This window comes from Taudactylus pleione, unplaced genomic scaffold (assembly GCF_031769625.1).
Source record: "Taudactylus pleione unplaced genomic scaffold, aTauple2 ptg000273l, whole genome shotgun sequence".
Lineage (NCBI taxonomy): Eukaryota > Metazoa > Chordata > Amphibia > Anura > Myobatrachidae > Taudactylus > Taudactylus pleione.
This window is the reverse complement of record NW_028284675.1, coordinates 577260-589788: the sequence shown is the minus strand read 5'-3', so window position 1 is coordinate 589788 and position 12529 is coordinate 577260. Positions and strand designations below refer to the sequence as shown.

The following is a 12529-nucleotide window of genomic DNA, read 5'->3' as shown; positions in this document are numbered from 1 at the left end:
CACTTATGAAAGGTTCTTCCACTCTTCCTAAGGGCCCCATTTATTAATGATCACATTTGCAGTGTGATCTGGGCATGACATTACCACCCATGATCGCAATGCAAAATGCGATCATAGTGCCGGAATGTATCATCCGGCTCCCGCAGGGACAGGGGCTCTGAAAGTAGCCTATCCACGCGAAGTGCCCGGAGTCAGTCCCGCTGACTGCACATGTGCGGCCGCCATTGCCGGGGAGGGTTCCGGGGGAACCCCCCCTGCTAATTATGCGATGTGCAGCTCGTAGGCTACAGCAGTAACACCATCTTCAGATGGAGTTAGCTGCGGGGGCCACTATCCGGAATGCATCGCATTAGGGAAGTTGGTAAATTTGGCAGCATCACATCCCCATAGAAACCTATGGGAACTGCGGCTGCTGGCGGGAATGGAGGGATCACATTACATCTGGGGGAAACTTAATATTTGTGGGTTAACTCCCGAAAACAGGAGTTTTCGGGGATTAATCTGCAGATATACAGTGATAAATGGGCCCCTTAGTGAGGTATATGTTACTCAGTTTCCCCTTAATGTTGGCAAGTGTTTTAGGGTTGTTGTTTTCTACCTATGAGAAATGAGTGAAGTTGTATTGTAAATACATGCCGAGTTTTTGACTATTTAACCAATTTACCAAATTTAAAGTGATTTATATGTATATATCTGATATAATTTATAGTGTGGAAAAACATGTTTTCTGGTTTATAACAAATGTTATTCCTCTGTGGGCTGATGTACTTGTTTTGTGCTCTCCTCTGCTGGTTCCTCAATAAAGTCAGGAATATGTCCGCTTCTTTCTCCTCTAGCTGTACTGGTGGTGTTTGTGTAGGAATGGCATATGATGGTCCTGACAGAATGCTTAAGTATTGCAATTGACAAGGTTTTATTATTCACTACATATATAAATTACAGAGCTTGGGGCCTGATTCAGAGCCGGACGCTATTTGCGCTCGCCAGTTCAGAAAAAGGGGTTGCTATTCAAATGAACCGTTCGCTCTTTGCGGTCTGTTCACGCCTCTAGGTCTGAACGAGCGAACCAAACATGCGGTCGTTTTTTGGAAAACTACGCCCCCTGGCCGCTCGCATCCTACGTCATGTCCGCTATTTATTAGATTAATCGAGTACATCGACCAGCGTATGAACTGCTCGCTATTCTTGTGGTTGGTTTTTCTTACCGTAATCTTGCGAGCAGTTCTGACTATAAAATAAGCCAGTGACGTGGTCAATGACGCTGCTGTATTAATTATGCACACCCATAAAACGCCCGTTTTGACCTCTGATCTCCACTCCCCGTTTTCAAGTACCTTCCCCGGTTACCACCCACATACGCCTCCTCCTGTCACTCAAAATAGCAGGCATTCGCTATTTAGCGAACAAACGATTTTCGGCCGCACTGACTGGTTCGCGCATGCGTATTACGATCCGTACGCATGCGCAGTTGTGCAAACATCGCTCAGAACGAACGAGTGGCCGCTTACAAGCGGCTCTGAATCAGGCCCTTGGTCTCCATTATTCCTGACATGACATTTTTCTTTTGTTTATAAAAATCAATAAAGTAACATTTTTGGTTGCCTAAGGCTAGCCCAAAATTTAGACAAACTTATGTGATTTGATATTATTGTGCTGTTTTGATAGTTAAAAAAAAGGCCTCAACCGCGTAATTAATTTATATGCCTCTTGCTTGATTAATTTAAAAAAATGAAATGCATGAGTTTCTTAATAATTTAAACTAATATTAATACACCCCTTAGTTGAAGGACAATTTTGGGACTTCATTTGAAAAAAAGCAAAATAAATGGGCCAGGACAGCAGGGCAAAAACATTATTTGTGTTTAGGGATCTGATCCCATATTATTTTAATGTAATGGATCCTTGGGCAATCATCTCCAATGAAAATTTAAATAGTATTTGTTTTATATATTTATAAAGAAACCTTTTATGCATCTACCTTGTTTTTAAGGACAAGGGGCGTATTTATAAAGGGTGCAGGGCGTGCAGTCCACACGGGCCAGGGGAGCCCACACCGAACAACCTGCACCCATATTTTTTAATACTTACCCCTCCGAAGTTCTGCGTCAGCTGTAGCGCTGCACAAAACATCTTGAAAATGGCCCCCGCTGCCATTTTCCTGGCGTTTCGCGCATGCGAGTAGGGAAATTGCCAGGAAAATGGCAGCCACACAATTTTCCCAGTGACTTACGCATGCGCAGTAGACATTGGGCACAGACTTGTGCCCAGAGTTTACTGCTGCAGTCAGTGCACGGCTGGCCGGCGGGTGAGAGAGGAAGGGGCCCTGGACGGGGAATGCACACTGTCTCCCTCCTCTCTTAATACGCCTCTGGGCGAGACTGAACATTTTTTATTTAAAATATACAATTATACTTTAATTATTGCAGTTTTCCTTAAAACAATTAAAAAGTGTTTGTTACTGGCCAGGCTGGAACTGAGAGGGCAGTCGTTCGATGTCCACTACATGAAGGCTTGTTAGGATTTCTGGAGAGATTATCTGGCGCAGCTCCTCCTCATAAGCATAGATCACAATACACAGTGGTGGTCCAACGCCAGTGCCTTTTGATGCTCTGCGTTACTCTTCCAGTTTCTTCAGAGAAGTGCTCTGACAATTTGCAAGATTGTGCTTGATGTAGCCCAAAGAGATAATAGAGTCGAACACAAACTGACAGCTCTGTTAGTTTCTGGGCAACAATGACTTGTGTACCAGAGTGCCATTGATGCGGTCATACACTGGTATTATACTATGAACCAGGTTACAATTTTCCTCAGTGCTGAACCTAACATTGCACGCCTAATAGTTTTTCCAGGTGCACAGTGACTAGCTGTCTTCTCATCCTCTGCCTCCTCCTGCTCTATCCACCCTCCTCCACTAATGTTTGAGGTCACCCAACCTCCTCTCACACACAAATGACAGAGATACTGTATCAAGCCTTGGAGAGAGATAAAGTGGAAATGTTGCCCAAAGCAACCAATCAGCTTCTAACTGTTATTTATCTAGCACAGTCTATGAAATGACAGTAAGGGTAGGTACTCACTAGAATGACCGGCAATCTTGCCGATGGTCGGGGGCAATTACCTTTCGTGCAGCACGGCCAATCATACATCACATGCTATCTGCAGGAGTGTGCAATCGGGCATACACACTGCACTATATGCCCCATTTGTCGTTCCGATTTGGCAAATCAGCTATCATATAAGTGTGTACCCAGCCTTAGAAGCCTTGGGCAACATCTCCACTTTATCTCCTAGGCTTGATACATGTCCCCTACTGACACAAAAGAAAAGTAAAAAAAATTTATAAATAAACAAAATGAACAAGACAGACAAATGCACAAAGATAAAGCAATCAGTATTTGAATAGCCACCAAATGACTACGAAATGCACTATTCTCCAACCTCCTTTACCTATTCTTTCCCAAATCTATCAAAGTGGAATCTGTACAACAAGGTTAATATAGTACTAATTATAATAAACTCACACAATTTCAAATACCCAATGCTTACAATGGTTTCAGATATAAACTGCCCCATGTAATGAAAGTCGTCATCGGATATGTTCGTTTTTTATGTTTTAGCTCCTGACCAATTGGTGGAAGTCACAGTTGAGTTACGTTGGTAGCTTCTAAAACACGGCATACTATAGAAACTTGTTATGAATTACATTGCTCCAAATGTCGTGCACAAGACTAGTTTTATTTTTTATTTTATGAAACACCATTTTACAACTTCTGTCAAGTGCCAAATATTGTACTTTTATGTTGATTTACTTGACATTGATCATCAGTACAAAGATTCTCATACTTCTGGACACATGATTGCACATATCTACCATTTGTTAATTCCAAATGATCTGGTCATGGTTTCTAATATTTTATACAGGTCTTCTGGCAGCTGACAAACAACACTGTATACTGGATGTAAAGTAATGCTGCCTTTGCACTTACCTCCTACGTCACTAGGCTAGCTTAGTTTCTGGATCTGTGGGATTGAAAGGGCTCTTGCACCTGCAAATCTGAAAACCTGGTTGACTGTAGAAAATCACCATTACATTAATGGCATTTGCTGTTTTTGCAATAAATGCTAGGTCATCTCTCAGTGAAGTCCACTGCTTTATTGAACATCGCACATACTTAGTAGTTGTCATAAATATTACAGTGTCTCTTAGGTGTTGCATAAGAGCTAATAATACATGTCTTCAGGATAATCATTCTCACTCTTGTCCTTTACACTGTCCCATGTCGCAGCTTCCTGATCCCCCACCATCAGGTTGCTCCCACATCATTTAAGTGGATACTTTATGCTTAGACAGGAATGTTACACAGTCTACAAGTACTTTGATCACTAAAGTCAAACTCCCAGTGTTGCTCTCTCAATAGGTTGACCTGACAGTTTCAGGCTTGGTACACTAGTCCCATCATCCTTCAAATGTGTTTATTGTCACTGTAGCTCTGCTTGGATTTCACTAGTCTTCTACTCAGACCTTGGCTCAGCACTTGTTTTTATTGCAGCTCTCTCTCTCTCTCTCTCTCTCTTTCTCTCTCTCGGTTCTCTGCTCAGCAAACCTCCACTTAACTACAATCAACTTGAACTTGGATATGGCTCGGACATTAATGCTAATTGGCCAGCATACAGTAGGATGTTAAACTATGCGAGCTTCAATCAATACACTTCTATATGCTACTGGATTCGTCACATACTTTCAAGTCATCTGCCCCATACCAACCACACACCTCTCTTGCAGTGGGGTTTTCTATCTGATTTACCTCTTGCATCTCTCACAAGCATTGTACAGGAACAGTTTTAAATTATCTGACCCAGCCACTAACTAATGATCCCCTCTTCTGGGGCTATACTAACAATCACCCCAACTATAGGGTGCAACCAACTAACAGTGCTCAGCTTAAGGGGCATTACACCTGTATGTAAGTATACATATTACTACACATTGATCTCATACTTGTTGGATCTATATTTGTCATTCATTAGTGCACTCTTTTCTACTACTAGGAGTGAATGTACATGGACTAAACATCTGTAAGTTTTGTATGAATTGTGTATTTATGAATTCTATAAAAATGACATGTTAAAAGTTAAAAAAAATCCTATATAAAAGTTTTATGTTTTCTTGCCATCGATCATAGGCTGTAGAAATAAACCAGTGGTCCCTAAAACACACAGTATAATGAACACCCAGAGAAAGACCCTATCGATGACCATAGCAACATATTTCCAGTCATCTTCTTCCTAAAACAAGAGAAAAAATTAATTGCAAACCATTTGTTATAAAGCAATGAATCATGTTCTAGTTTCTGAAATTTCTCCTATTCAGAGAAAATTTATAAAATAAAGCATGGGCGCTGCATTATAGGCTTAAATGAATTAAATTAAATACAGAAATAACTAATAGTCACGGCAGCTTTAAGCCCGTTTACATTGCAGGCTGGTTCCGGGTTATTGTCTGTTCACACTGTAGTGTTATAAGGGTTGTTCCTGTGTTCAACCTTGCTCACTACCTGGGATGGATTTCCAGGTCACTCAACCCGGGAAACCAACCCTGGACCCTTAACCACTGAGCCGAGACCCAGGTTGACATGGCAATAACCAAGGTTATTTGGCCAGTGTAAAAGGGGTACAAGACATTTTTTTAGGTGTTTGCATAGGCGCTGGAATGGGAGGGGGGGGCAAGGGGCTCCTCCCCCAAATTTGAAAGAGTTATAAGACTTAGCACAAAAGGTCAGAGAGGCATGTGTCGAGCTCTGATTGGTGGAGCTCATTACATGCTTCTCTGACCAGTGGAGAAGATCAGCAGCAGCCTTATGGGAGGAATTCATCAGAGTGAGGAAGTGCCTGCTGGGTATGTGTAATGTTTGCTGAATGCTGAGGAAAATGGAGCCCCCATAATGAACAGAAGCAGTGAGGTATTTACTATGCTGCATACATATATACAGCTGTATGTAACCTGACTCATTAGAGGACTAGCTGAGATACCCGGTTTTGCCCAGGTTGAAGACTTGACCCTGAAGTATGCCTGCAGCCTTTATTTGTTTACATTGTCTTCGCCTATAACCCCATTCCATTGATCCTAAAAAGGACCCCACTGTTTGTAGACATGCATGCAAACATTGGTGTAACTACCGTGTTTGCAAGGAGTGCGGCTGATACAGTATGGTGCCCGAGCTGCCTCTGTGGCCTGTCACTTCCCCTCCCCCCAGTCACGCACACAAGGTGGGCGAGTCCAATCAGGGCCGTCGAGAGGGGCCCGGGTGTCAGCGATGTTGATTTGGTGCCAGCCCACCAGCTGATTACAGCTGGCGCACTGGTAGGCAATCATGGAAAGATAGTGCCACTGGTCGTGAGGCAATCAGAGCTCGCGGACCGGCAGCCAATCAGCAGCTCCTGATTTAAATTAAAATGGCGCTGTCTGTCCATGTCTGCCTCTGCCTCCCGGTGCGCTATCTGTAATTGCCCGGCCCCAAATCCACACCTGCTGGCTGCTGATGGCACACAGGGGGAGGCGAGAGGGACACGGGGAGGTGAGTTGCTGGGGGGTGGGGAGGCATAATGTGTAAGGGGCACTACTATTGTGTGGAATAACGTGTTAGATAATAGGCGTATAATTATGTTTGGGTGCCCACACTTGAATCTACCCTGTATATACATGCTCATGTCAGAAAATCGGTTGGTGCTCCTGGCTGCCCGGATAAGTGGGCAAGTTTCCCGGCCAGCTGTGTTTTTGTTGTTTGCCTTTTCTACAAGGCAGCTATATTGCAGGGAGTATTTCCTAAATTAAGGGTTGTACGCTGTTGTCTTATGAGTAATTTGAAAGTTATATTTGAAAAAAACAGCGTAGAGAAGTGTTTGATGCAGGAGCGTATCTATAATGGGTGCAGGGTGTGCGGGGAACACGGGCCCCTGGGTCCAGGGGGACCCGGCACCGCACACCCTGCACCCATAATATTACTTACCTCTCTGGAGACCCACGTCTGCGCTGGCGTCCCGCGCTGTAAAGCCACTGGAAAAATGGCCGCGGCGGCCATTTTCCTGTCATTTGTGCATGCGCAGTACAGGGTAAATGGCCGTCGCGCCCATTTTCCCGGTGATCTGTGCATACACTATAGACTCTGGGCACACTCTAGTGCCCAGAGTCTATAACTCCGGCGCTGGCGGCCCGTGTCGGAGACTGCACATGGGCCCCCTCCTATCTAGAAACGCCCCTGGTTTGATGTAAGCAATAATTGTTACAGGAAATAATTTGCGTAGACAAAAATCACTGCAATGAGTTAAATATGACAAAGAAAAGAGAGAAATAATCAGAATAGAGATTTGCATATGCTGACAATAGGGGTTACACAAATGCCTAAGGTGCAGCAATTAGTATATGGTAGTGGTTATACAGGTACAATAAGTGCAGGTTAGGGTTAGTTGTACAAATGTACATATAGTAAAAATATTCAGTACACCAACACAAATTGTCACTTGGGGATCTTCTATTTTCCACTAGCAATGTTATTCTCCTATAATGATCAGCAGGGTGTAGCTCTTCTTCTCACATAGCTAAATACACTACTTTCTATGCCTACAAAGATGAAACTATGTCTACCCTGTGTCCCTAAATGTAAGTTTGAATCAGTAACCAGGGGGGCTGTCGAGAGCTCAGACGGGCCCAGGTACTGGGGGAGGCGTGACCAAATCCAGGAGGTTTGGACATGCCCCCACAAAAAAGTAAAAAATGACTTTGCTTGGTGCAGTGTGCTCAGCACAGGGGTGGCTCCAGGCGGAAAGGGGCTATATCACCCCCTCCTGTCCCCTGCCCACTATTGCTGCATAGCAGCGCAGCTGCACATCCGGCAGTAAGAAAGAGGAAACTGCTGCTGCTGCTCAATGGTAGCAGACTTCCTGGATACTCACTCTCACTGCCCAATGTGCCCCTTCATCCGGCCCAGGCCCAGCTATGTAGTACCCACCCACCCATTTCAGCACCCCTGTCAGTCAATACTTCTATATTATCCAGTACAGCACAGGAGTAATTTATCCAGTGTGAAAAAAACATGGGTATCCAGGCCATTTACTGTCTCTCATGCTCATCTCCTTCTCCACTGGTATCCAGGCCATTGGGCCTTCTTCATTCCTGTGAATGTGGTCAATTACTGTACTATAGTGTGAACTGAAGGACACTACGTACGTCTAATTCTCTTTGGTCTCATTCTGCATTTTACATTTTGGACCACTTGCTTCTCACACAAACTCTGCAATCCCTGCTCTAGCTTTCTACTTCTCAAATCACTCTTTAATTTTTTTTTCTGAGCACCCACCGCTTCTCTGCTGCCTTTATCAGTTGGAATGACACATGTCTGAGTCCCAGTGGGGGCACTGGGGTCAGTGACACCCGGGTGTGGCAAAGAAACATCCTGCGTGCACCTTCAACGCGCCTGCCTGGAAAGGGTACGTGACATTGCTGGGAGGGGAGTGGCCTTGCACCCCCAATTTGATCACTCTGGGGGCATGCCCAGCACTCTCAAAGATTCCAGGCTGCCCCAAGAGTCTCTCCTTGCACTGCCAGCTCCTCCTCAGTGACTGGGAGGCGGTCGCTGCACTGTGATGTTAGTGTGCAGCTCCAGGTCACTGAGGAGAAGCCAGCATTTTGATGTCATGTCCTCTGAGGGTGACACCTAGGGGTATATTTACTAAAGTGAGAGTTTTTACAACTGGAAATGTTGCCCATAGCAACCAATCAGATTCTACTTAACATTTAACTAGAACCTTCTAGAAGATAATAGCTAGAATCTCATTGGTTGCTATGGGCAACATCTCCACTTCTAAAAACTCTCACTTTAGTAAATATACCCCCTAGTGCGGCTACTGCTCAGTCCTATGTCATCTACTGTTCTTTATCTATACAACGACTCTTGAAAAACATATAAGATCTCTGGATAAACTTTCCTTTGTTCCCCAAAATCAATCCTAATCTTTTTATATCCTGAACAATACATGACAAAGTGTTTAGTACATGCATTCCTAAACTTGGTATTGCCTATTTTCATTCCATACTGGTCTTCCCGTAACTAGCCTTTAATCCCTACAATCCATTTTGAAAGGAAGCGCTATACTAATTTCCCTCACCAAACATTTTTGTACTGCTCTATCATACACTACCAAATCCAATTTAAATACTTCTACTAACACACACAAAGTCAATAAAAAAATCTGCACTAACTTTAATTCTTCACTTGTTTCAAAATGACTCCTAGCTCGATCCAACCCTCCTACAGCTTTCATGCTCACTCCTTATTTGAACCCTGTCTGGTCACAGGATTTGTTTAGATTGTACTTACTCTGCAATTTCCTCCCTCATACAAAATTTTCCCACAGTCTAATCTAAACCTTCCAGCATTCCCTGAAACTCCAACTCTTCAAGCAAGTTTATAATTTGCATAATCACCAACTTAACCTCGCCAAAATGTGTGTGGATAACTTCCAGCATCAATTGGGCTTGTTAAAGTGGTCAGACTGCTTTAACAAAATTGCCATATAATGTCTAATTAATTTCAAAATAAGCATTATTGGACATCCATTATTTGTGCACCCACACTGCATTATTGCACACTGCTGAAAATAATGCAGTGCTGGGTATTCTTTTGGAATTTTGCATATTACAAAAGTGTTTTGACTTTAAGATGAAGTGTACACTGTGAAGGTGATTTGTTATGTCCTGTGATACTGCATAAAAATTAATCAAATGAAATAAGTGGATAGAACAGAGCTAGAGGTCTCATTTACTATGTGGTCCCGTCAATTCTAGTTATAGTCCTTCCTGCAGTCATCATAAAAGGGTTGTAATAATGCCCCCTGATGAAAAAGAAAGAATAAAATTAGGACTATGGGCATCTCTCTCTTCTACTTTAAGGTTGGTGACTCTGCAATTTACAGTAACATTATTTAGATGCAGTTTGAGTACACTCCAAATATTGTTATCATGACAGCCTATACTGTTGGCCCTCGTAGAGGATTAGCTTTGAAAGTCTTGGAAGAACTGCACGAATATAATGGAACTTCATTATAATATGAGATATGGTAAGAACTTACCCTTGTTATCTCTATTTCTACGAAGTCCATAGGGTTCCACAGGATACCTTGGGGTATAGGTGTGACGTCAGTCGCTGGGCACCATAGAGTTAAGCTTTTCAGCCTCCCAGGATGCACTAGGGTCCCCCTCCTATACCCCGCCCCCGAGCCAAGGCACCTCAGTTAGTTATCAAGCCATAGGCCGGAGGAGGAGAAGGAAGAGAGAGAAAAAAGATCTGGACACATACAAGAATCACATTCTCACCAGAGGGAGATGGAAAACCGGTGACCAGAGCAAAGCCCATCTGCAGCACAGGTGCGACAGGGCGGGAGTCCTGTGGAACCCTATGGACTTCGTAGAAATAGAGATAACAAGGGTAAGTTCTTACCATATCTCATATTTTCTACTTCAGGGTCCATAGGGTATGCACAGGATACCTTGGGGATGTCCCAAAGCAGTATCCTTTAAGGGTGGGGACGCTCCTGTGCAGAAAGGAGAATCCGCCGCCCGAAGGAAGCATCCTGAGAGGCGAAGGTGTCAAACCTGTAATACCTCATGAAGGTATGGACAGAGGACCACGTAGCAGCCTTGCAGATCTGAACTGCCGAGGCACCACGTCGAGCTGCCCACGAAGGACCCACAGACCTAGTGGAATGAGCCTTCAGAGAAGGAGGGACCGGTAGGCCTTCATGAAGATAAGCTTCAGAAATAGCCATACGGATCCAGGCTGCCAAAGTTTGCTTTGAAGCAGGCCAACCCTTTTTACGGAAGCCATAGAGGACAAACAAAGCGTCCGACTTCCTAAACGAAGAAGTGCGGTCAACATAAGTCCTTAAGGCCCGCACAACATCCAAAGAGGCCTCACCCAGGGAAAGACCCGGTGAGTTAAAGGCCGGAACAACTATTTCCTCGTTAACATGAAACTGGGAAACAACTTTGGGAAGACACTCGGGCCGAGTGCGGAGCACTGCCCTGTTCCCATGAAAAACCAAGAAAGGGGGTCTACAAGAAAGAGCCCCTAACTCAGAAACACGTCTGGCCGAAGCAATGGCCAGAAGGAAAACAGTCTTAGCTGTTAGCCATTTAAGATCCACTGAGCCCAGTGGTTCAAACGGCGGTCCTTGGAGAGCCCTCAGGACCACAGCCAAATCCCAAGGTGCCACAGGTGGAACAAAGGGCGGCTGGATGCGGAGAACACCCTGCATAAAGGTGCGCACATCCGGGATTGTAGCAATCCTACGGTGAAACCAGACAGATAGGGCCGAAACCTGTACCTTCAAAGAAGCAAGGCGAAGCCCATGATCTAGTCCCGCTTGCAGGAAGGCGAGAATCCGAGACAGACGAAACTCCCGCGGTGCATAACCTCTCGGTCGACACCACTGGGAGAACGTATGCCACACGCGATGGTATATCCTCGCGGAAGACGGTTTCCGAGCTCGTAACATGGTACGCACCACAGAGCTGGAAAACCCCCGGGACCTCAGCATGGCCGTCTCAATAGCCACGCCGTCAAAGACAGCCGAGTCAGGTCCGGGTGAAGGCAAGGACCCTGAGACAGAAGGTCCAGTCGTAGCGGCAACCGCAGAGGACTGTCCACGGACAGACCCCGAAGGTCTGAGAACCAGTGCCGTCTGGGCCACGCGGGAGCTATCAACAGGAGCGTCCCTCCTTCCTGTTTGAATTTCCGGTTACCCGTGGAAGAAGGGAGACCGGAGGGAACAGGTATGCGAACCGGAACGTCCACCGGACGGACAGAGCATCCACCAGAGATGCCCCTTCATCTCTTGTGCGAGACCCGTACACCGGCAACTTGTTGTTGTGCCGGGACGCCATGAGGTCGATTTCTGGGAGACCCCACCTGTCCACCAGTAGTTGAAAAACGTCCAGGTGCAGGGACCATTCCCCCGGATGAACGTCCTGGCGACTTAGAAAGTCCGCCTCCCAATTTAGCACTCCCGGGATGAAGACCGCTGATATGGCCGGAAGATTGCGCTCCGCCCAAACCAGGATCCGAGAGACCTCTACGAGAGCCGCCCGACTGCGAGTTCCTCCTTGCCTGTTTATGTAGGCCACGGTGGTAGCGTTGTCCGACTGGACCTGCACCGGGCGACCCTGGAGAAACCGCTGTGCCTGCTGGAGAGCATTGAAGACCGCACGGAGTTCCAAGATATTTATTGGAAGCTCCGCTTCTGTCGGCGTCCACCTGCCCTGGAACAAGTGTGGACCCGAAACTGCTCCCCAGCCCCAAAGACTGGCATCCGTTGTCAACAGGACCCAATTTGGAACCCAGAACGGACGTCCCTTGTTGAGGTGGGTCGTCTGTAACCACCACGCAAGGGACAGGCGAACCTCCGGGGTGAGCACAATCGTCTGGGACTTCAGAGACTGAGGCAGCCCGTTCCACTTGGACAGGATCAGGTGCTG

At 45.5% G+C, this 12529-nt stretch overlaps 1 protein-coding gene across 1 annotated transcript in view; it reads right to left on the bottom strand.

Annotated features, from left to right (window-relative positions):
- Nucleotides 1–3769: 3769 nt before the first annotated feature.
- The window catches only part of CHRNA6 (cholinergic receptor nicotinic alpha 6 subunit), a 62286-nt gene continuing 53526 nt past the window's right edge, over nucleotides 3770–12529 (bottom strand). The window contains exon 6 of the mRNA XM_088481459.1: nucleotides 3770–5286. Coding sequence (XP_088337585.1) covers nucleotides 5158–5286 — 129 coding nt within the window. The 3' untranslated portion in view covers nucleotides 3770–5157. The remainder of the gene's footprint in view (nucleotides 5287–12529) is intronic.